Source organism: Ammospiza nelsoni, chromosome 2 (assembly GCF_027579445.1).
Source record: "Ammospiza nelsoni isolate bAmmNel1 chromosome 2, bAmmNel1.pri, whole genome shotgun sequence".
Taxonomy (NCBI): Eukaryota; Metazoa; Chordata; class Aves; order Passeriformes; family Passerellidae; genus Ammospiza; species Ammospiza nelsoni.
Genome location: NC_080634.1, coordinates 43,737,952 through 43,763,032, shown reverse-complemented (window position 1 = coordinate 43,763,032; position 25,081 = coordinate 43,737,952). Strand labels below are relative to the sequence as shown.

The 25,081-nt window shown below is 37.2% G+C and overlaps 1 protein-coding gene across 4 annotated transcripts in view; it reads right to left on the bottom strand.

Annotated features, from left to right (window-relative positions):
- Window positions 1-1,655: 1,655 nt before the first annotated feature.
- The window catches only part of YAP1 (Yes1 associated transcriptional regulator), an 88,437-nt gene continuing 65,011 nt past the window's right edge, over window positions 1,656-25,081 (bottom strand). Inside the window, exons 5-9 of one of the 4 annotated variants that reach the window (XM_059467191.1) lie at window positions 19,870-20,063; window positions 18,324-18,371; window positions 11,111-11,241; window positions 7,055-7,167; window positions 1,656-6,443 (exon numbers count right to left, since the gene is read on the bottom strand). In XM_059467191.1, coding sequence (XP_059323174.1) covers window positions 6,205-6,443; window positions 7,055-7,167; window positions 11,111-11,241; window positions 18,324-18,371; window positions 19,870-20,063 — 725 coding nt within the window. In that variant the 3' untranslated portion in view covers window positions 1,656-6,204. The remainder of the gene's footprint in view (window positions 6,444-7,054; window positions 7,168-11,110; window positions 11,242-18,323; window positions 18,372-19,869; window positions 20,064-25,081) is intronic. The other 3 variants (XM_059467192.1, XM_059467193.1, XM_059467195.1) reach the window with 3 other exon arrangements.

The window sequence follows — 25,081 nt, the reverse complement described above, 5'->3', positions numbered from 1 at the left end:
CTCTGGGGACAAACTGCACTTAGTATTACAGTACAGTCAATAGGTGTTAGGAAAGCAAAGCTCGCAGATGGTAAATACAATAAATAATTTGGAACACACCAGAGCAGCTCAGAATCGACATATATGAGAGGAGGAGAAAGAGCATTTCAGGTGAGATTGAATGTAGCATTTATCTGGAGCTCCAGTTTGTTGTTACAGAACAGTAAAAAAGAAGCCTCTTGGGCTGCTCCTGACCCCTCCCCTTAAAAAGAAACCTAAGCCAAACAACCCCCTCCCCCCGCAATCACACTTGCTAATAGACAGGAAAATCACATAAAACTACTTTGCCTCTCATGTTCTAAGTGGAGCCAATTTAATATATAAAATTCTATCATTAGTGACCAACTGTATTCCCACACAAAGAAAATTAAGCCAGTCTGTGACAGCCGAGATCTATAGCATTCACTGTTACAACCTTTGCATTAAAGACAGAGTATGTCTGGAAAAGTAAAAACCATGAGTTTTCCACAAAATTTGTTAGGCAGCTTTGTCAGATGTGTCAGTATTTATGTGTTTCTCACTCAACATGCTCCCTCAGTGCCTGGAAAAGAACACATTGGCTGTTTTATTTAAGAGGCATTCAGCACTGGGTATGGTAGTTGGTACAAAGTTCTACCTCTGTTCTAAAGACAATTTGATTTTTCAGTTTAAGAGCTGAACTCACCATTTCTTGGCAACCAAGATCTCATCCCATACCGACATCTTCCTATTTTGATGATACACTTCCTAATGCTAACAGATAACCCCTGTTAGCATTAAGAAGTGGTGGCAACAAAGGTCAAGAAGCCCACCTTTACTCTTAGGAGGAACATATAAACTCTGGATGCTGATACTGTAAACAAAATCAGTGCCCTGGTTTATCTCTGAATGAACCTCTAAAATAGGAGGTGCTACACAGATCATAGCCTGATCTCAATTATTCTGTTGATGATCCAATATGAAAAATGCTTTCTTTGGCTGATAACTGGCACTTGCTTCCTTGGAAGCATATTATTTCTGGCTTACTGAAACAAATACTTTTTATTTTTAGCTAAGTGTTGAAAATATTTCAAAGAGAATTGCAAAGTGAGCCTGTAATACCTGGACCAAATATCCTGTTTTGCAGTAATACAGTCTATTTAGGGCTGCCTCAGAAGGTCACTCATACTTCAACTACTGCAATATGTCACCACCTTATAAATGAGAGTGATATCAGCAAACAAAATTGGTACCTTATCATTCCCTGGTATTGGCTGCCTACTCCCAGGTGGAAGGTGTGATGTTACATTTAAATTTAAAGGATTTGGGTGACTAAATCTGGCTATGAACTCAGAAGTACAAGACAAACTGATAAATCCATCAAGGGCTGTACCCTTAACCAAGAAAACACACAAATTTGCTGAATTCCACAGAGTTGGGGCATTTGGTGCTGAGCCATAACAACTCTGGAACTGCTAAAATGCAAACAGCGTATGACTTTGGCCTTTCCAAATTGCACTACATTTAAAAAAATCCCATCTTTCAGACTGTTATACAGAAGGTCAAAATTAATGAAACCTGTCAAGATATTTTAAACTGAAATCTTCAGGCACTTTCAAGGTATATCATTACATATTTCACAATTCATAAGTCAAAACTTGGAAATGAAAATAGTGTGTTTTTATTGATAGTCTGCCACAAATTAATGCATAAACTTAAGAGTTAGCCAAAAATGTATCTGCCATCCGAACATGGCAAGCATTATCTGCAAAAAGTGGTTGCTTTCTTCTAGTAGATACCCAGATGTACTGTTACCAGGTCTCACTACAGTGCCATCTGCAATTAAAGTATTGTTTTACACAAGGTGCATGATGCTCACCAGAGTCACTGTCTCTTCATTCCTGCAAGCACACAGATATGTACACTTTAATGTTAAGCCTTTACTGAAGCCAGTGGAACTCATTTGTCTCTCAGGTGAGCTTGCACACCGTATTTGCAGAACTGGAGTTTACAACTACAAAAGCAATGACAAGGGGGACAAGAACAGACGCACTACAATAGGCATTCCAACAATTCAATGCATCTATCTTACTGAAGGAAATCATATCTTTACATACTATTGAATGTTAAAAACGAACAAAGATGTTTAAGCACAAAGTATATATTTATACCAAATAAAACAACTGAAAAAGTATTACATAAAGAAAAATAATGTAACAGAATGTACTTAAGTACCTAGCTTACAGTCATGCTCATATCTAAAAATAACATTGTTAAGTAATATATATAATTTTGGACATAATTCTCTAACATACAACATGATTCTGTGATTCTAAATGTGGAGAGTACTTTTTCCATGATACAGAACACAAATTGTTTTATACAAGCACACCTGCTAATTTGTATAAAAAACATGCTTGTAAGTGAAAAGGTCACTGTAGTACTAATTTACCGTGTAGTGTTAATTATGTTGAAATCGTCTCTTCTCCTTTTGCATTGGTGAGCGCCAACACTGAATGGTACAATATTTGATCCATATGGTTCACTGACACTGCAACCTGTTCCCAAGCAGCAGCCCTAGCCGGGTGTTAACAGTACAGTTCTGTACAGCCCCATCTGTCTGCATATAGTGTATTTAAAACTAACAGCTATTACAATTATTACAATGATTTCTGTTTCAATATATACATCAGTATAAAATACTACCCAAAACACTTTTGCATTTCAAACAACTTTAACCACTTCATCAAACAATGCATTCGTAGAATTAAAAAAAAAATCCGAATTAATATTGATTGCCAACAGTACAGCATCTCTACGGTATGTTTCCTAATAAGTGAGAGAACGGAAATGTCTTAATTAAAATAAGTATCACAAAACATAATTAATGTTAGAGCTGTTCAAGGATTCCCAGTTTATCAGTATCTACCCTAAGCCATGCTATCCAAGTACAGTATAAGCCATTTAGTGTTTCTACAATGACAATAAAACATTCAAATATTAAAGCTGTGACAAACACACAAAAGCAAGGAAAGAGAATTTGTTCTGTACTCATTTCTGTTGTAGTGAGGTACAGCATGTCAGGAGCTTGCACTCAGTGCATCAAATCTGGTTTTGTGCATGGACTGGGGAATGAGATGCTGCAGAGAGGGACCTGGGGGTTCTCGTGGATGGCAAGTTGAACGTGAGCCAGCAGTGCCCTGGCAGCCAGGAGGGCCAACCCTGTCCTGGGGGCATCAGGCACAGCACGGCCAGCTGGGCAAGGGAGGGGATTGTCCTGCTCTGCTCTGGGCTGGGGCAGCCTCACCTCCGGTGCTGGGGGCAGTTCTGGGTGCCACAATATAAGAGGGATATTAAACCACTGGAGAGTGTCCAAAGGAGGGTGAAGGGCCTTGAGGGGAAGCCACTCTTCATGGCTGAGGTCACTTGGTCTGTTCAGCCTGTAGGAAACAAGGGGAGACCTCACTGCAGTCTGCAGCTTCCTCATGAGAAGAAGAGGAGGGACAAGTAAGATCTCTTTACTTTCAAGACCAGGGACAGGACCCAAGGGAATGGCCAGAAGCTGTGTCAGGGAAGGTTTAGGTTGGATATCAGGAAAAGGTTCTTCACCCAGAAGGTGGTTGGGCACTGGAACAGGCTCCCCAGGGAAGTGGTCACAGCACCAGCCTGACAGAGTTCAAGAAGCATTTGGACAACGCTCTCAGGCACATGGTGTGAAGCTTGGGGTGTCTTGTGCAGGGGAAGGAGTTGGACTTGATAATTCTGATGGGTCCCTTCCAACTCAGCTTATTCTGTGATTCTGTATGTGCTACGATACCTGGATACAACTGTGGAAGACAGCTGAAATAAAATCAACTCTGAATTTCCTTGCTGTTGTGGTTTTATGTCAGATCGTTCAAGTTAGGAAAACTTAGTGTCTTTTTCTTTTCCTGAAGGGAGGGAAAGAGAGGAATTCATAATGAATTTTAAAAAATGCTACTAAAATCCCTATCTTGGACACAATAACATTGCTTTAGGAGCTACTGTGTCATTGCACAATATAAGTGGCCTATTACTCACTGAATTATTGGTGTAGCAGAATACATATCATTGTGAATGTGTTTTAAAAATTATTATTTTAAAACTTGCCTGTATCCCATAACAAGCCATAAAATTTTGTGTTTTTCAAACACTAATACATTTATGTAAAGTAGTAAATGTACATTTCTAGTGGCAAATTTCAAATCTCTGCCTCTGCTGCTTCAGTTTTTAAAACAGGATTTGGTTAAGAGTTTTCATTCTTTACATCATCCTAAACCAGAATAATTTCTGAAGCATAAAAGAAATCCAAACTGCAATAGTAATATCATGGGGTTTTTAATTTGTTTTGCTGATTTGTTCCTAGCTTAAAAAATAATCAGTGTCTTGAGAAAAAATGCAAAACAGTAAACCCCAAAAAATCTCTCCTCACAGAAGTCCCCGCTAACTGAGAGTTTTTTCCAAAACTAAGTTTCACACTTAACAGTATCTTTATAGTCATGTTATACACCCTTGAAAATAAAGGCTCACTGTTGAGAATGGTGATAGGCCCTTAATTTTAGAGGTGTTAACTGGTGACACTATTTTTCATCAGAAAAAAACTCAAAAGCCCCACAGAATTCATAGCTTATATTGAAAGTTTGATTCACGCTCATTTTGTTCATTTAAAAATACTCTTTGGAAACTTGTGTCAACTCCTGCAGACAACTTAGTGATACATCTTTTCCTGTTAAAATAAAAATGATTTGTATTCACCTCTACCCCATGCTAAGCTCTACTACTAATATACACTTCATTACCTGCTCATGTCACCATCTAACACATATCTTTACATTCTTCTACATATAGTGTCCAGGGCTTATTTTTCACCAAACAGAACTAGACAACTATTACAATTAGAAGTTTTTATCAACAAGTTTTTTGGTGTTCTAGCCTTTTCATTGCAACACAGTGATATTAATAGTTAGGAATTTTTGTCCCTGTTAACTTAAGAGAAACTTTTCATAAATTTTTTTTCCCATTAAGGATTTTAAAATCTGAACTCACTTAAAGATCAAAACTGAAAACCAGAAGCGAGATTAGATGTAATTTTACAATGGTTCTGCTACTTTAAGATGCATTTAAAATTTGTACACATGACAAAGGACTCTTTAACATTGCTGTAATCAGATTCTAATTCAAAGTCTCGCAAATACACATGAAAAATAAGCCACTGGTCATGAAATCTAATGATTACATTCCAAGCTAGCCTTTAAAAAAATAAAAAAAGTTACAGGCAAAACATACTGGTTTATGTACTCACTAGCTTATCAGGCTACAATAGGCATGGTTTAAGTATAAAAAAAAGCAGACAATTTAGATTTAAATAAGACTGTGTGAAATCAGAAAAAAACCCTTAGATTTCACTATTAAAAAAAACAACCCAGAACACCTATAATTACTTCCCATCCTACAGCTACAGTTAAACCAACTAACAAAAATAATCAAAGTATTTTTGAAAAATGGAAGTTAGGCTAGAGTATGTGGCAACAATCAAAGTTCATATATGTTTCTATGTAAAATGACTCATGATTTACTATAACATAAAATACAAACAAGAGCACTTCGTGGCTAATGCAAGAGTTACTAGTAGGAACACTTAATGCCAAACAGTCTCTTCAGCCCTCCTTTACGTCTTATCTCCAAATCAGTATTGACTTCTTTTGACCAGATACATCATTTTTGGCTTGTCACCCCAGTATGTCATGTTTTACCACTTGCCACAGGCAGCAGGAGACAACTAGCTGAGCAAACTACAAGCAGTGACATGCAGAAATTAACTCTCAAATCTGAGTACTTAGATAAAATGATACGCAAGCGCACACTAGGACAAAAGGAATGGCATTCGTCATCCAAAATAGGCTCATCATCCCTCCCCACCCCCCCTCCAACAGTAGTTGCAACAGCAATAGAAAAAGATCAAGAAGATGTCTGTTCTTCAGAGTCAACTGTGAAAAAAAGTCAGCAATATATAACAGCAGCGATGGACAAGGAAGAGCAAACCCAAACAAACTTGCTGAGTATTTGTTCATTTACTTTTTCTGAACACAAGCCAAAGTGCACCATACTGGCTTGTTCTGAACTTCAGATACAGATGTCCTAATCTCCTTAGATCCTTCACAGATTTAGAATTCAGTCTCCCTGAGGCCCCTATAACCAAGTAAGAAAACTCTCTTTATCTAGCTTGGTGGCTGCCAAGACAGATTCCATGTCATTAAGGATGTCAGAGCTCAAAGCCTCTTGCAGACTTGGCATCAGTTCTTCTCCTTCTATATTCATTCCATCTCCTTCCAGTGTCCCAAGGTCCACATTTGTCCCTGGAATGGCTTCAAGGTAGTCTGGGAAACGGTTCTGATGGGATGGTATGTTACTTTGGCCGATACTGTCACCTAGTTATAACACAAAGATGGATATTAAGTATACTGGAAGTACCAAGCCTACAATTTATCAGGACAACTGGTTAAAGGTTAATCATGTACCTCTTGCATCATACAATCAGCGTGACTCACAGAAATCCATCACAAACCCCAAAGATAACTTGGCTGCATGCAGACGTACAAAGAACATGCCTTTGTTTCCAACTTGCACCTACTGACCCAAATCTTACAGGTCTTTGACGGCATTTAGCACAATTTAATTTTGACACTTGAAGGAAAAAGACAATACTGAGTCAAATACAGTTTTGGAGTGGTATTAACAACTCTGGATGAGGTACTATTCTTAGCCCTGAACAACATTATTTCAAAAAGCAAACACACTTAAATTCCTTATAAAAACAGGAGTGATACTACTTACGAGCAATTTCCCCATCCTCCCAATACACTTGATTACAAATATATTTTTTCATAAATCTAATGTTTCTATCAGAGAAACAGGGGACATAGGAAAAGGTAGAAAACAATGCAAAGGGTATCAGAGCTTTTCAGAACTGCTTGTTTTCATTGCAAATGGATACAAGTGTATTTAGAAAACATGCATTAAAAATGTACACAAACCAGACCTGTATCCATCTCATCAACACTGTTCAGGAAGTCATCTGGGGTTCTGGGTACACTGTAACTGCTCATGCTAAGGCCACTATCTGTGCTTTCATCTCTGGAGTGATATGTTCCACTGTAACAGAAGAAAAGGAGGAAAAAAAATGAGGGTAGAGCACTGAAAAAAAATTAAAATAGATGCTTGTTTTGAACTAATTTATGGCCTTTGAAAACACTGCTACCATGAGAAATCCCCAATTCTAATAAAAAAACTGAAGCATTTGTTTGCATGAGACACCTGGGTTTTATTTTATGCAGACCTTTTCAAATGAAAACCATATTATTTAGATTCAATGAAACTTGATGAGAACATACGTAAGCAGCTTTAAGAAATGGCCTACTGTGTGTTGTGCATAATTTTAGTCTTTTCACACCCACCCAGCTAAAACCTTTCGAAGAATATCAGATAATCCATAATGATTATAAAAATAATAGTAATTATGGTGCACCCTTTTATGCTTCCATAAGGATAAAAAATACTTCTAACTAATGTTCCCATGTTTAATCAACCACTGAAGTGTATTTTTAGGTCACTGCTGTTATAAATAGCTGGAACTCCTTTAGCAATTCTTCAATTGCTTCCCACTGCTGCATTACTGCTTGTTCAGTCACACATGTCAAGGCAAGAGAGCACCCAAATATAAATCAAACCCTGGTACAGAAGCCATCCTATAAACAAACCCTGCTCAGAATGATCTTGCTGACAGAACAGTTAACCAGACTGATGGCATGGGGCCTTACATGCCTTCACTTTCTTACTTGCCAGCGCAGCAAGCAAGACCAAGAGAGCCACAGTGGAAAATGTGGGAAGGGGAGGGGAAGTAGGCCACTGTGTTGAGATTATATAGCACTGTGTCACACAGCAGGAGGAGCTGATCCCATGTCAGCCAGCTGCTTCCAGGTGTCTCCAAAGTGGCCCAGCTGCCCAAAGCTGAGCCCATAAGTGACAGTGGTGGGACTTTGGCATAACATATTTAAGAAGAGGGGAAAAATGCTGAACAGCAGATGGGAGAGAGGAGTGAGAATATGTGAGGGCAACAGCCTGCAGACCCCAGGGTTGGGGCAGAAGGAGGGGCAGGAGGTGCTCCAGGCACCAGAGCAGAGATTCCCCTGCCGCCCTTGGTGGACAGACCATGGTGAAGCAGCTGTGTCCCTGCAGCCTGTGGAGATGCCAGGGGGAGCAGAGATCCACCTGCAGCCCATGGAGGATCCATGCTAGAGCAGGGAGATGCCTGAAGGAGGCTGTTACCCCGTGGGAGGCCCATGTTGGAGCAGGCTGACAGCACCTGCAGCCCCATGGTGAGAGGAGCCCATGCTAGAGCAGCTTTGCTGGCAGGAGCTGTGACCTGCATAAGCAGTTGTTGAAGGCCATCATTACCTCCCTCCCCCTGCGTCCTCTAATATTCAGTATTCACAAAATATTTTCAAAATCTGTATTTCTTCAGGTTACGTAATCTGAGATTCACTGAGAATCCTTACTGATTTTCCACCTGGCATCCTCAATGAACATCAACTTGATTTACTGTTCAAATTATCATTTGAAGACATACTAATCCTCCTCATGATGTACTTGTGAAGTATATAGTATATGCCTTTTTGTCAGGTATGAAGAACCAAAAAAATTATGAACAGCTATTCAACATCAGATGCCAGAAGAATGCCTTCAGCTATGTATATAAATATATGTATTTGATTCCATGAAGGCAACTTTGCCATACAAGAAAGGAACCTAACAGTTCTTTATAGATAAATCATAAATACTTCTCTGTTTTTAGACTGATTTAAGAACTGAATCACTGCACATTTGATACAATCCTAGTAATTAAACTTAAACAATTTAGAACTTCTGTGAACAAAAATCTGGTTTACTTTATGGGACAAACTACTAAAAACAGAACTGAGACTATGCTGAACTAAATCACTCCAGTGGAGAAGGCTTTTTGGCTGTTGGTCTCACACTTGGAATATCCAGCACTTCTCTTCAAATCACTCCTTAATACACATTTCCTCTTTCTTCAGCAAGGATTTGTTCATTTAGTAGTCACACCACCCAAAATTACCACATGCAACTAAACAGCATTACCCAAAATAGAGTGGATTCTTCTTCAAATAATCATTGTTAAAATATGTGTATACAAAAGAAGAAATACCAATTTAGGAGTTAAACAGAGAACTACCATCACTACCAGTATAAATCTAACCGACAAAAATATATAAACAAGTGTGGCAAATCAAAAGGTGAAATAGTCTAATGAAGTCTGCATTGATGAATATCCATTAAAAAAATAAAAAATCAAATATACCATAATGATGGTAAGAACTGAAGATAGCAGGCAGATTTGATTATGCATTTTAACCACTACTGAGCATTATCTCAAATTGCTCCAATGTAGTGATTCTCTGAGATTTTTTAATGCTTCTATTATATAGGCAGCAGAAAATATCAAACAACCTAAACTCTGAATAGATAACTCCGGGGCCTAAATTTAGTACTGTCTCACGAGTAACTTTATATACACCCTATAAGGACAGAAAGGAGCATTTCCTAAAGTCTGAACTTTAACTTAAGGAGTATCAACAAGACCTTTAGGTCATGGTCCAAAACTACTGGACTGCTTTCTGAGACAGCAATGCATATTCACAGATGTCTGTTCTTAAAAATCCCTTTCCCTCACCCATATGGCAGAATTAAGTGCAGTGCCACACATACACCTGCCCAGGAGACAAATTTTCAGACCAAAACACAAATTAAGTTAATCTCAAGTCAAATACAGATTTGCAGTATTTTGTATGGGGTAAGGGCTACATTAGGAAAAAAAAAAAAAACAAACCCAAACATATATGCCACCTGGCAAGCAGTATCTTTTTGTACTTTGCAGTAAATATCAATCTGCCATAAAATTACAGAATGCAAATTTGCCCCTTCTAGCTTTTTCCTCTGTTTCTAGTTAATGGCAAAGATCCATCACTTTATATTTTATGTGTGTAGACTCACAATGGATAAACTGCATCAGCCATTTGAAACCTAAAGATGCATTTCCTTCAGGTCAGAAGACAGGTTTGGAAGATGTGAGGACCTGTATGATGTATGATGCAACAGCCTTCCAGCAGTTCAAGCTAGAATTTTACTACACCACATTGATACCATCACCTATCTACAGAGGCTTCTGATACAAGAGCAAGTCAGGTTTAAATTGTCTTGTCTCTTTTATTTCATAGGACAAAGCCAGCACAGTCAAGGCTCACCCAAGAACACCCTACAGGATGAATTCCATGTAGGATTATCCCTCCAAAAAACATCAAGTTTTCTAATCATAATGGTCAGTGTAGCAGATAAATCTTCCCAAAGGGATTACCTAAAATACAGATATCACTTATCTCAAGCTGCAGCAGTGTCTCTAAAGTTGTAATGTTTGGTGGGAAGCATTTGCAAACTGAAATTTGAACAGTATTTCCAACAAAATAAACATTTCAAGTCAGAGGGATTTAGGAAAAAGTTTTATGAAAGACTAGTCTATATTGTAAGATTCTAAATCTTGAATGAAAATACCCACTTCAAAATAATACAGCATTTAAAATGAAACATGCCACTATTTGTAGACCTAACATTAGCAGAGTAAAAATACTGCTAAATACCTGAAGTGGAAGGGAGGGGTGAACGGGGAAACCTTAAAATGAACCTCAAGCTGTAATCCTAAATGTGCCTCACAGTTCATTTGATCTCACAGCAAGCTATTCACAAATTGAGTCAGTAATTTGAAATGACTGTTAGTCAACACATTATGCAGAGGCAAACATGTTATGACTTTGAATAAAAACCTTCCTACAAGTCTGAACAGACTACTTCCTCCCACAGGAGACAGCTTTTAATCTTCAGCTTTTACTAGACTTGCCATTTAAGGAAAGATTCATTTACAGCTGTGGCTCTTGGCACGGACAGATGTTCAAAATAAACTATTACATGTACCAAACAGAATTTTAAATCAAATTTCTTTCCTCTAGTAGCTATTCGTACAAACCTGTTAAGAAAGGGATCAGAACTATTTGTAGTCATTGTTCTCAGTTCCTGAGACATTCCAGGAGATGACACGGGGTTTTGAGATCCACCGTCTTGTTCCATTGTTGGAAGCTGGCTACGGAGAGCCAATTCCTACAACAGCAGGAGAGAGAGAAAGAGAGATCATGTTAGGCATTTGAATGCACTTTCTAGATACATAAACACATGACATTATAGATAATTGATGCTTTTACTGCTTCCAGTAACAAGAGTTAAATGAAACGAAACTAACGTTTTTGAGGACAAAGCAAGAATCTGTACTGGCTTCAATGAAAACGCAAGTTCCAGCAGCCATGACCATCATTACAGAGACTGCACTGTACATGTATTTATGGATATAAATATCTGTATGCTTACACAAAGATTTTCTAGTTCACTTCAGTATCTTTCTGCTAAGTCTTTACTTAAACCAAAACAAGAACTGTTAATACTATCTGACCCCTAATATGACCTGTATAGCTTTGCTAAATAGCATTTTATCCAGATTTCTTTTAAATTCTGATTTAGTTCTTGGCTCCCTTTGTACCTTTGAAAGCAAACTTTCAAGTCTTTCCCTAAAAGTTTCCATTCATTCCTCCTGTTTGAGGCATGCATTTGAAATTTCTGACTGATCAGATCCAGGATTAGTTCCCTATGTAAATTCCGTAGCTCCTCAAATTCAGAGTAATTTCTTAGTAGGGCCTAGACACTGCACTTCTGAAGCTACAAACCTAATTGCATACAATTTTTTACCCATCTGAATGTTCACCAGCTTGAATCAAACCATTCACTAAGCTTGTAATTACTAATTGATGAAAGTGTTAACATAAAATGCATCACATTAATGGCAGATGGAAATAAGCAACATTTGATGTTATTTCCAGTGATCCTTCTCCCCTTTTTAAACAAGTAACACATGAGTTACACATGTGAAAATACAGTAATTTTCTTCAAGCAACTCTATTCAAACATCATCAATGTCCCACCAAGACTGAGCTTTGTTATTGCAGAGACTGATAAATCTATTGACCATCCTGTCAATCACCATTGCTGGTAGTATGTGACTTCCAGGCTGTGCCTGGGAAGATAATCTCAGGCAAAACCAATCCTGTCAGTCTTGACAATACTTAGTATTTCTCACTTGTAAAATGAGAGATCTTGATCCATTTTCAATGATAAGCTTAAGGACTACTATACTGTAGTCTTTTAGTATATAAAACTAACTTTGCCCCAATTCTTTTTCCAAGTGATTTCTTTATAAGAAATCTAAGGTTATTTCATTTTATTTCCAGCAGACTGTGTATTGAAGCTTCCCTGCCGACAGGTTTTCTTTTCTTTTCCAGTCTTCATATGCTTCACTCTCATTCCTGTGGATTACTATTCTACATATTCCTTTAGGTTTTATGTCTTGTATTAGAAAATTTTCTCACTACAGCTAATTAGATCTCTGCAGAAAGTGTACAAGCATACCATTGGTTTCTGTATTCATCACTGTGTTCAAGTAAACCTAGCCCTCTGCTCATCAGCACTTATCTGGCCATTGTTCTAACAAACAGTAATAATACTCCATCCCCATTTTCAGATCACAGGACATTAAACATCTTTTAATAATTTCTAAAGGCTTATCCACATGATTTTCAATTGGTTATGTAATAAAACCAAATGTGAAGCCTATATAATGACCTCTTACTTCACAGCTAAGTTTGCAGCCTTGTATCAGTGACAAGTTACCTGATATACAGGTAGACTCATCCATATCTAAAAAAGAAAGAAAGAAGAGTTCTTTCCTGGAATTTCCCAAACACTGATCTGAAGAAGGTAGAAGGTCTTAGACCAGCTATCCCAGAGACAGCTCAAGAACTGCTCACCCATGTGGTGTGTCCTTTTGCCCTTCCCTCTGTACATTACATCTTTATTTCTTTGGGCAGCAGTCCCTGATTTGGATGAAGAGGAGGAGCCAAAAGTGCCAGCAGACTGCAGAAGCAGCTTCGTGACACACCAGTGCCACAAAGAGTAGTTACAAGGCAAAGTCTACATGGAGTCATTTCTGTATATGAACTAAAGTGACATTTAATCTCCTTTGTGTGGCCTTTCCAACTGGAACTGCCTCCTGATTCAATAGTTGTGAGGAAGATAAGAAATCCAGATGTCCCCTTTTCAAGAGCTACTGACACCAGGAAAGAAAAAAAACCCACAATTTTTCTTCTGTTACTATGAGAAAAAAAATCAGTACAAAGGAACAAGAAATTCAGAAAAACAGTGAAATTACCTTTGTATTTTTCTAAATCCTCAGAGTGTAGGAGAGATTGAAGTTTCATCAATACATAAACTCAAATAGTATGGTAGAAAATAAATGTAGCTCAAGATGCTAGCCAGCTAAAACAAAAAAAATCTCATTTCTTTAAAGGCCCACTATAGGGATGTATTAAACCAGGAGAGAGAACTCTATTTTGCCTATTCTTTGGCATGTACTATGTAGTGAAACTAGTATTTTTAAAATCAGTACTGCTTTTATCTCTGTTTTAACAACACTGCTAAAAAATGGAAAACTGCAACTATTTTTAACTATTTATAAGTAGCATTACTGCTACTTTTACAGGAGTCAGAAGCACTTTCCCTTCAAAAGAATGTTATTACTCATCTAAGTAATAAATTTATGTCATTCTGGGAGTCTGAAAGAGAAAGGAATTACCAAAAAAGACAAGCTATTGAGAAACAAATACAGGGCAATTGTTAATAATTTTGTAAGACAAGCAGAGTTTCCTAAAGGCCTAAAGAGTATGTTAAGACTATTTTTCCTAAAAGGTATAAAAATGGAAGCTGAAATTGTGTTGCTTAAAGAACAGTCTTTTCATTTCTCCTTCCTTATAAACCTGTTTTGCAATAAAAAAACGTTGTAGGTTTTCTATACTTAAAAAATGTATGGGAGTGTCCAAGTCTCTCCCACCTCCAAAACAGAGCAATGTGAACTCAAGGCTTTTAATTCATGCTTTGAAATATGTGCTTTTACAAGTATTTAAAGTCTGGAGGCAAAAACAAAACTATGACAAAATCCTGGCTTAGATTTCTATGAATTGATCTCATCCTATTTTTTAAGTATGTCAAACTTGTTTTAAGTACCTCTGGGAAAGAAAAAAAAAGTAGCATTCCTACTGTTAGCAGAAAAGCTGAATTTTAGTTATTACACACACCAAAATAATCTGTCATCTCCTTAAATAATTTTTAAAATAAGGTCAGCACTGTGTAATTTATCTGGCTGACCTCATGCACTTTTTTTTTTCCATAATTCCAGACAGATTAAGTTTTACATTAAGTTACAGGTCATTCACACCATGTTCAAATTAACTTTATAAAACTACCCTTTTAGGAGCATTTTTATCTTCACTGGCTTTTGAGGAAAGGCAGATGTCTTGTGCAACCCACTTATATTCTTACTGTATTAAACCTATGATATGCTACTCAATTTTACTTGATATATCCTGATAATTGGTTTTGCAAATTTACTTTAAAAGTGCCAATTTTAACATTTCTGCCCCCAACCATCACTTGACTTTCAAACGATCCACAGGCTTTCCTGGGATGGGACAGAAGTTTTAGGGGAAAGAGGAGACCACAACACTTATGGGCAGACTTACAGTTGCTTCTTCAGATTAAGTGCCTGCATTTTTTGAGGGCCACAAAGTTCCAGCACACACACAAACAGGGAAGACACGGGGACTGATGGAAGACAAATGAACTCAGCAATGAGGAGCTGGGCAATTTGTGAGGGCTGAGCAGGAAATGGACCGTTCACAGCTTCAGTCACAACAACCAGCACAGCCACTGAATGCAGTTCTGATTTACTATACAGACTTTTAAACCAGGTATTTATCCATAAAGATCTACACACATGAGCAAGCAACACAATTATTTTGTTGATCTGTAAAGCTTAGAAACAAGCTAGAAACGAGCAGTAGATACAGGATCAGCAAGCATATACAGAGGAACTTATAAATATGTAGTATGCTGATCTCATTAGCAAATACTCCAATATTAGCAGCAAATAACTAAGAAATCTTCCATTCTCAGCACAAGAAAATAATCTGCACAACATCCAAGAATAATGCCATCAGTACCTCGACATTATTCGCCTCTATTTCATTCCACAGCACACTGTAAGGGAAGAAATCTGTTACTTAACTACCTGTTCAATTTTGTGACATATACAAAACTTGATTGACATCTGCTCTACTTTAGAAATTGCTGACAATCAGATGCTAACTGCAGGAAAATGGAAAGAGAGCTAGTAGGGATGGAGTGAAAGTCAAGTCATGCAGTCTCTTTACTAGGACAGACAGACATTTTTAAGGTTTCACAAATAACTGATGATGATAAGCACAAGTAACTGAACAGATGCTTGGTGTTTTTAAATTTCCTGGATGTATCAACAGTTCTTGCTGATACACAGTAAGTCTGAAAGTTGTAATTTTTGCTACAGGTGCCTTTGACCTTTAGAATTTCAGTAAAATACATCCTCATTCAAACCAGAAGAGTCTCTTACAGTGCTTTCTATAAAAAATTAAGCTGAGCAATTATTTGCTCTTTCCAGAAGGTAAGGCTTCCATACACAACACTTGGAATGTTAGTGTCACCACAGGATACTGCAGTTCCATGGCAGAGCGACCACAACCTGGCAGGAACACTATGGTTACCCAGTACCAAAGAACCTGATCATAGATATAAATACAACCATGGTACTGTATCCAGGCTACATGGGGAAAAATGTCAAGAAGAATCAGGATGTTGGGCTAGATGACCTCCACCAGTCCCTTCTAACCTAGTGATTGTGTGACATGAAAAGTTCAGATACAGTTAAAAGTTAAGGAACATTTCTCAGATGTTTTTAATCCATCCATACAAGAGATTTCATTGGATGCAAGCTTCAAGAATGCCAGTGTTACATAATTTCTTTACAAACGAAAGACCTTGGCAATCCCTCTCTAAAACAGACTTAGCTGTCCCAGAATTAAGAGCACTGAATATATGAAGATTTAATTTTTATTATTCCTTAAAAGAATATATAAAAGTTAGCAAGAGAAGCAATTACTCTGCCACCAAGCACAGCTTTATCATCAGGGAAGGAGGTAATTCCTCCAAACTTTATTAATTTTATTCAAAAAGAAAGAAAGACCTGTCTGCAAGAAAAAGTTGACCAAAGAAATTTTAATTCTTCCTATACATTTTCCAGATTAACTAGGTCAGCTGTGATCTGATCAGATGTACAGACTGGGACTTCAATAGCAGCAGCATCAGAGAAGACAGACTACATTTGCCTCTACAGTACAAGGCCTCAAGAAGCATTTAGAGAACCAGAACCCTGAAGCAGTTCTCTAAGCACTTTCTTCCACCTGTGGCTATTCATTACTTTACTGAGGTGATATGAAAACACAAAAAGTACATTTAGATGGTGTGACACAAATAGTCTAGTATTACAGAACTTTAAAGGTGACATGATTGCCCATTCTTCCACCCAACAGATCTCTCACACACACCTTGACTCATTAGCAAGTGCAGACTAATAAAACTGATGCCAGGCAGGAGGTTCAGTAGGAAGCAAGTCTAAATATAAATGGAATCCTGATTTTTTGTATGGCTCCTTTCATCAGTTTCCACTCCAAACAGAGCAGAGTGACCAGTACATATACATTTAATGAATTATCAGTATAGTCCCTTTGAGTTTTTGCTGTTTTGTATGATTTAAAGCCATAATTTCAAGAAGTTCCAAAAACCACATCTTACACAGTACAGTATGAAACTGATAACAAACTTCTCCATTTCCTGTATTTTTTTGAGTTGGCAACAGGAAGAAATTAGTGGAAGAGTGAACAATGACAGGGCGTCAGGCATAGAAGAAAACACAGAATAGACTTTTGGCATTCTGTAAGAAAAACATCCCCTATGAATTACCTAATTATGCCAGAAGATAAGGTATTTTACTCCACTACTGTGGAGTAGTTTACCTTTGTTTATTCTCTTGTATACCCATTATTCTTGAGGACTTTTTTTTCTCCTCCAGAACAGAATCTAATATTGACTGATAAGATCATTATGTGGCTAATGCTTTGTTAATTAATCAAATTACTACATCTCAATTAAAATGCTTCTGTTTAAGAGCAGCTCTGGTATTGCCAAACAAGAAAGTATTTATTCCAGGGTGTCAGCACTAAGGTCTGAGGTTCCTATCTCTCAGAACTAGTAACATTCAAGGTTGTGGTACTCAGAATGCAACAGTACATCAGTACTCATGGCTTCCAAACAGAGGATACTTTCATTTATTCTATTATTCTTGCCTAGTGCATACAGAGGTTTTTCTTAAAAAAACAAAGAACAGTACAAGCTAATATAAATATTGGTACTAAGAATCAGTAGATTAAAATACTGTTATCATTAGTAAACATGAAATTCTCTGAATATATCCATAAATCCACCCTTCCAGAGATTCATTCTATGTTCAACTTCTTTAGCAACTGAAAGAAGACCACATTAAGCTGTTTATTATGCTTCACATTTTGAACAATTTTATTTTGGTCTGACCTTTTCATAACTATACAGTTGTTTCTTATATGCATGCAAGAGCCAGTTAAACATCCAAATGGAAAAACTATACTGCATAGCAATTATTTTGTTCATCTAATCTATTAAGTAATTCTGTTATACTATGCGTGCTTAAAAATTGTAACTATTTCAAGTGACTCTTCATTAAGTGATAACAGATATCCTTCTCTAAGATCATACCTGCTTTAATGAACTGATAAGAACATTCATATGAACAGTATTTAAAAGTCACCAACTACTACCTTAGGTAGTTTGCTTCAAACAAACATCTTGATGACATCAGGACTGGAACAGCAGTATCCTCAAGAATGCTAAACAAGAAGGCTGTTTTCAATGTAAAAAAATGTGCAATGAATTCCTTGTTTGCTCTTAAATATTGATATAAAGTTGTGGTAATGGAGCACTCCTAAAAACAGTGTTAGGGCTGTGACCAGAAAAGTGATTCAAAAATGTGCATGGCAGAGGCTAGTTTTTTGTTTGCTGGTTTTGGGTTTTTTCCCCCTTCTTTTTTAGAATGTTTTCATGTAGCAAAAAGTTCCCTGCTAGCCTAATTTAATGCTTTCATTTTTCTAATTATGCTGAAACATCAGTTTAGAGCCTACCTGATGTTTTGGAGAATTTGCTGTGCTGGGATTGATATTCCGCAATGCCTAAGAGTAAAAATAAGATGGATAAAAATTACTTTAGCTGCATGGTTTACCTATGCAGGCTGTCTTATAAACACCATCTTGCAGTATCAAGCCCCTGAGACAGGCCAGATGAGACAGGATAAGGGAGTTAAGAACTGTGAAAATCATGACACAGTGAAACAAAACTCACAGATTTACCAAGGATGCATATTTGACAGACAAGCTTAATAACTAAGGAGAACAACATGAAGAGAATCGGTTGTCACCTGCTCCAAAGTTAGTCAGGTTCTCAATGACAACTGAGGCAAGAAGACAATTAGAAGGCCTACCTAGACACATGCTAGCACAGGGTAAAATGTCTGTTTGTGGATTAATTGCAAAGCAGAAACAGCAGAAGCCCAGGTGCTTAAGCAGAGAGAAAGTCCTGATGCCACCTTTGCAATGTATTCTTACCTAGAGCACTATAAAAAGTAATGGCTGTAAAGATGACCCATCTTACACCAAGAGATGCTGAAGATTCCTACAAAATAGTCCTTGACTACAAAGGGGATAACGGAAGTCAGATTCCAGGACAGAATACTGCAGGTGATGAAGAAAGAGAAAAGCTGTCTTTGAAGACATTAAGATGTTATCCTCTTCTGAAACAAGACCCATCACCCAAAGTGAAAAAGGAAAGATTTTAGAAGGTTTTCCTCAAAGAAAAGATTAGTGCTTTTTCTGCCAGTGTCAAAAACCCAAAGAAATATCTTAAGTATCTAGCACAGATAGTTATAACTATTAAAACACTCAGATTGAACAATCGAAGCAGAAGGCTTAGAGTAAAAAGGAGATCAAGTCCGAATTCCAATCCAGAGATTGCCGAGTCCAGCCCTACACTTTAATATTTGCTACAGCCATATCCATATAGTAGAAAACACTGAAAGGCATAGTTTGCAGCCTTCTTATGAAGTTTGAAATTCTTCGGGATAAGAAAGCCACAGGCTCAAAATGCAGCACAAGTTATTCAGTTGTTTCATGCTCAACTCTACTATTGAACAGATAAGATTCTGGCAACAAGGCGTTTCCTCAATGTATCTTATATAAACTTTGAAAATACTTCAAAATCCTACAGACTGCAACAGGTTCTAAAACTGAAGATTTTCCTCCACTTAAAAGGGAGAACTAAAGTAGCTGTGGGAAATAACTTTTTGCATGACTTGGAACTCAATGAATAAGAAATATATTATTAGGAGGAATATCCAATCATATCAACAGTCCACACTGTCATCTTTATAGTTTGTGAAGCCTGCTCTGTAAGAGTTTTGTTAAAGGGAGGAATGAGGGAGGAAAGCAAAACTCTTCAGTCTTAAAAAATTAAATACTTTCACCACCAAGCTGATATCAGTAAGAGAATGAATTCAGACCTTTTTAGATCTCAAAGCTTTTTGTATAGTCACTGGTCTTTAGGACTCGCTGAAACAACAACTTAGAAAAATCAAAACATAACATACAAAAGAAATAGTGGAAGTAGGTGTCTAACCTGTGGCCTCACCTGCCGAAGCAGTTCTTGATGCTTCAGTCTCAGCCTTTCTTTCTCCATCTGTAGCTGCTGAAGTCTCATCTGTTGCTGCTGATTGGAGCTACTCCCTCCCATTACACCACCCTGGGGACTCTGAGGAGCCAGAGGAGGTGGCTGTTTGACTGGAGCACTTTGGCTGATTCGCTGATTCATGGCTAAGGAACCAAAACAATAAACATTTTAAAAATAAATTCAAACAAATACATGCAACGGAAGTAGTATTCATGAAAGGTATACATTAAAAAAAATACAAAATTACAAGGCATGACAGTACAAAACATGCAGCTACATTAATATTCAGAGTGTGAAACATATGCTCATGTGTGAGCAATTGATGTGTGCAAAATTAACACAACAGTCTCATGGTTAAGACCATGTACTTATTCTAAAAAATTCTAAAAACAGTTTAATGGGCTAACTGGTGAAAAATTCAGAAGTGGTAGTAAAAAAATATTTCAAGTCGAATTAGAAAAATCTCTCTTCTTTCTAATAAACTATTCTCACTACAGACATGAATAGTAAATAACTTGCTTTATTTACATGGAATCCTAGGTGCATTTAACTTGAGAACACACAGAACAACAAAATGGATCATTTCACTTTTACCAAAAACAATTAAAGGCTACCTGTTGTGGTGCAAGGTCATGCAACCAGCATTCACATCCTTGTCACATCACTATTTTAGTGTTAGAGGCTTCATTTAGAGCTTCTTGATAGGCAAAATTACAGTTGGTACAGAAATGGCAGATGAATTATACAGCCATAAATATGGACATCAACACAGAAAACATTTTGCTAGTGCTTCATTTTCTTTTATCCCCCAGAATTATGCATTGCATTTTTCCTGGGCAGCGGAGCCTAAAAATGGAGCTCTGAAAGCATAATGCACAATGAGAACCCATCTTCCCTTCCCCTATAAAAGCAAGGCCTAAGACAATTTTATTTTATAAAATAATACATAACTGGGATGTATGAGGTCTGATTTCTCCCTCACATGACACCAATATGGTTAAAGTCAACAGAGCACTGGAGTTCCCAGAGTGAAAGAGAGGGTGGGAAAAGCTAACTGTATTGCAAGGGCACTATTTTCAGGGGCTTTCAGCTTGGAATTAGCTCTCCATCTCCATGGTGTTCCCTGCAACAGACTGAATCTGTTAACACTCAGTATATTCTGCAGAATGCGTTTGCTGAAGCAATGATGGGAGAATGGCAGGGATTTTTTTTTTCTGGGAATGAGGATTATGGTTTACAGAAACTAAGAAAAAAAAGAGAGAGGTTCTTTTAGGATGACAGGGTGAAGTGGGAAAAAAAAATCTGTAAAATTAGTTTGAATTAATGTTTTCATCATATAGAGGATTCCTGGAATACTAATATTTCTAACTACCATAAGAAAGGAGATTTCTCTCATAAAAAAATCTGTATAATCTTTTCACTGAAAAGCCCTTCAGTCTCCACTGTCTTTTGCATGTTCAATTTAAGGTAAAGTAGTGCTGTTCTTCTGTTCCAAGAAAGCCAACATATATTTATCACATAATACTAAACCAATTAGAGACCCAACCCTGCAGTCTACCCTTTCAACTAATCCACTGGTCCAGCACAGACTCAGCAGTCTAATGGGCAGAAGGGTCATATTTTCATGAGTCCAGCCAACATAAAATGCTGTAAAATAGCTTACAGTTTTTTGAAACAGTACTTCATGTAGTTACTAGGTTAAAGAGCTTCATACATATAATTGCTAATATGATAGAACTTCCTGTAAGGTAAGTGAACCTGTGAAGTAGGAATACAAACTGGATCCCAGCACCAAGTAGAAACAATGAGGGCTGCAGTTCAGTTCCAACCTACAAGTCTCATCCTGATGCAGCATGAAAAAGAACCAGTGGGAAAACGACATTCCTGTGGATCAAAGGCTAAAATCAAGCAGTTGATGTTACAAGACATCCAGCATCACTTCACCATCAGAACTGAACTTCAGGACAGAAGGTGACCAGAGTGAGCCAATTAACCAGCTTTGCCACGTGTGCTGTGGTCTCTGGGCCAGTGGCAGGAAGAACAGCCCAAGACACCACCAAGAAACTTAAGCAAAAGTCCTAACACCATCAACACCTGCCCTGTAAGGATGTGGGCAGTGAACATTTAACTACAAGCACCAGGAGCTCCACTGGGCAATATCTGCTGGAAGCTTGACAGCAATTACTCAACCTTCATTTATCAAAGTTGAAGCAAAGTTGAAGCTAGAGAAAACAATGCAAAAAGCAAGGCAGCCCATCTAGCAGCTTTAGATAAGCTAGACAAGACATTGCTGGAGTGGGGAATAGATCTCCTTTCTCTCTTTTCAAATCTGGAACCAGGACCATGCCTTTTGCTCTATATATCTTACTCTCTTTCACAAAATAAGCAGAAATGAAGTTAATAGGGGACAACGGAAAACAGCGTTCTCCTGCTGTTAGTTAATTCTGCAACCCTATCCAAAGTCTGTGCTACCTCTCAGATGTTCCAGGATCCAAACCCTGCTAATAAACAAGATGGAAGGTCAATTACAGTGTAAAGTCAAAAGGGAGAAAAATTCAAAAATTACAATCACCTGAAATGAGCACATTTAAGTTAAAAGCAAACTAGCTTGTAGAATTTAAGTACTCAAAGCTGGAAAATGTCAATTTTCTGTTGGTTAAAAACACTCCCTTTATAGTCTTTATATAGTCCTTTTATATGTATAGTCCCTTTATATAATCATGGTTTCAGAGTCCTACCTCAATGCAGTTCACAGCCAAGTCATGTTACAGATAACCTCATAAAAATTTAATAGCGTCTAACCTTAGTTAAACACTTCACTGCAGTATCACTAACATTCCTTTAATATGTTATGAATTTATTTTTCATGCATGCACCATACAAGTATCTCTTTTCCTCAAAGAGACAGCTTTGTATTTCCTGCTCATGCCACTTTCTGCTTTTTTTATTTCTGACCATTCTGCCCCATTGTTCTCATCTACTTGACTTTGCAATTATAAATTTAAGAAAGAAATCACGTTTCTCTGATGTTTTTCATTTTATTCCCTCATCCTAGATCCCCCAAATGTCTTCTAATGTCCACTTTGAAAGCAGTCTTTCTAAGAAAAAGCATATCTAAAGCAGAAATATCGTAAGATATTGAGACTTTGGTGTATACTTAAAATACATCAATAAATATTAGGGGATCACTTAATTATATAATTTGATAATTATTTGGAAACTGAATCTAAAATTCCACTATTACTACTACTACTACTACTACTACTACTACTATTATTATTATTATTATTATTATCATCATCATCATCATCGTATAATTGAAAGGATGTTTCTGAACATTTTATTATTTCAGGAAAGTGCAAAAGACTTCTAATTGATAAGATTTTAAACAGTCCTCAGATTTTTTATATGCGCGAACTCTTTTTAACAGTGAAATTAAACTAAAAGTCAGGATATTAGAAGAAGATGCTGCCAACTGAATTTACTGACTTAACATATCCAAGTGAAAAAACCACAACAATAGTATCAATGATTTTCATACACTTTGGTGATTACACAAGCATGCTATCTTCAAGGGAAACTCAAAGAAGAATGTAATTATCTATAATTTTCAACACAGTATTTAATGAAAAAGCGGGGCGGAAACACATCTTGTTTCAAGAGACAGGAAAAACCAGAGGGTTTTAAAGCTTTTTGTTGCTGATTTGCTGTTGAGGTACTTTTGCTTGCTTGTTTTGTTGGTGAGCTTTTTTTTCTTTATACATTCCCAATTCCCCATTACTTACATGGACATGACTGCAGAAATCTGCACTCTAAAGAACATGCTCATTAATGTGATTTCAGATAGCAGATTTTATTTTTTGTACACCTAATTATTTGTAATGATCCTGACATGCACAGCTCTTATGAAGTACTTCGAATTCAAAGGTGAAGAGCTTCATTTTATCTGTTAGCTAGGACTTACGAGTTTCTACTACATTTTGTTCCTTACCTTCCATGGCTATGGAAAGCATTTAAATAAGGGGCTCTGCACCCACACAGCGGAGGATGCAAAGACCTCACAGGCAGAGCAGGAACAAACAAGTCTTTGTTTCTAGAAGAGGGAGATTTGAGGGAGGAGGAGGGGCAGACAAGTTAAAAAACATGGGCAACTTAAGACAATAAAAAAGATCTTGTCCTAAAATATGGCTTCGCAATCTGCAGAATACAGTCAACTGCAATTGCTGCAATACAGCTTTGAGAAAATTACTGGTCTTTAAATGCTACACATTAAATACTCTACTGGAAGCAGCAGAAATGCCTCTTCTGTACTATACTGGACAATACCTGACAATTCCTGAAAAAAGTTTAGACTGCTGTCGACATACATGAAAAAACCCAAACAACCAAAACCCAAAAAAAGGACGAAGAGAGAGAAGCAATTACCAGGCACTGGTGTTAGAGAGAAAAGGCCAACAAATTTTTAACAACTCAAGCATAAAAGGCAAATTTCTCTCCCAAGATCCTCTGTCGGTTGAAAATCCCAAGTCCCAGGGCAGTGACAGTTTGCAATAACACAGCACCTCTCTCCTATGCAGAATTACATGCAGAGATTGCACCCTTAGTGATTAGGACACACAGCTGAATGTTGTTGTTTCTTTCCTACTTATAATTCCACCCTTCAAAGCTAAACCTAATTTTAATCAGCCAATTCAGAGATACTACTTAGCTGAACAAACAACAACAAAAAAAGCTCAGGATGTGACCATACTATAGCTGAGTGTCCTTACTAATAAGAATCAATGTTTTCATTTGGGGAACTAAAGAACTTGTCCCCTTCAGCTCCATTTTGAAACTAGATATTTTGAAACTGTTGTGCATAATTTTTGGCTGTAGTCAGGTTTTAACCTGGTGCTAGTTTGCAACACTTCAACAAAGGCAAAAATCCTCTTTGCTTACATTTAAAAGAGCAATGAAGAAAAAAAAAATACCTGTAGGATCTGAAAGAGTCTCAGAAGTAATAAAAAACATGTTCCGAGGGGATTTTTAAGAAAGGCTTTCTACAACAATTTGTTGTTTAATCAGGATGTAAGTCATGTTTCTGCATAGTATTCTTTATAATATATTGCTATGTTACTCTAAGGAAATCCCACTCACAGTTTCATAATGCTGCTGTTATGAA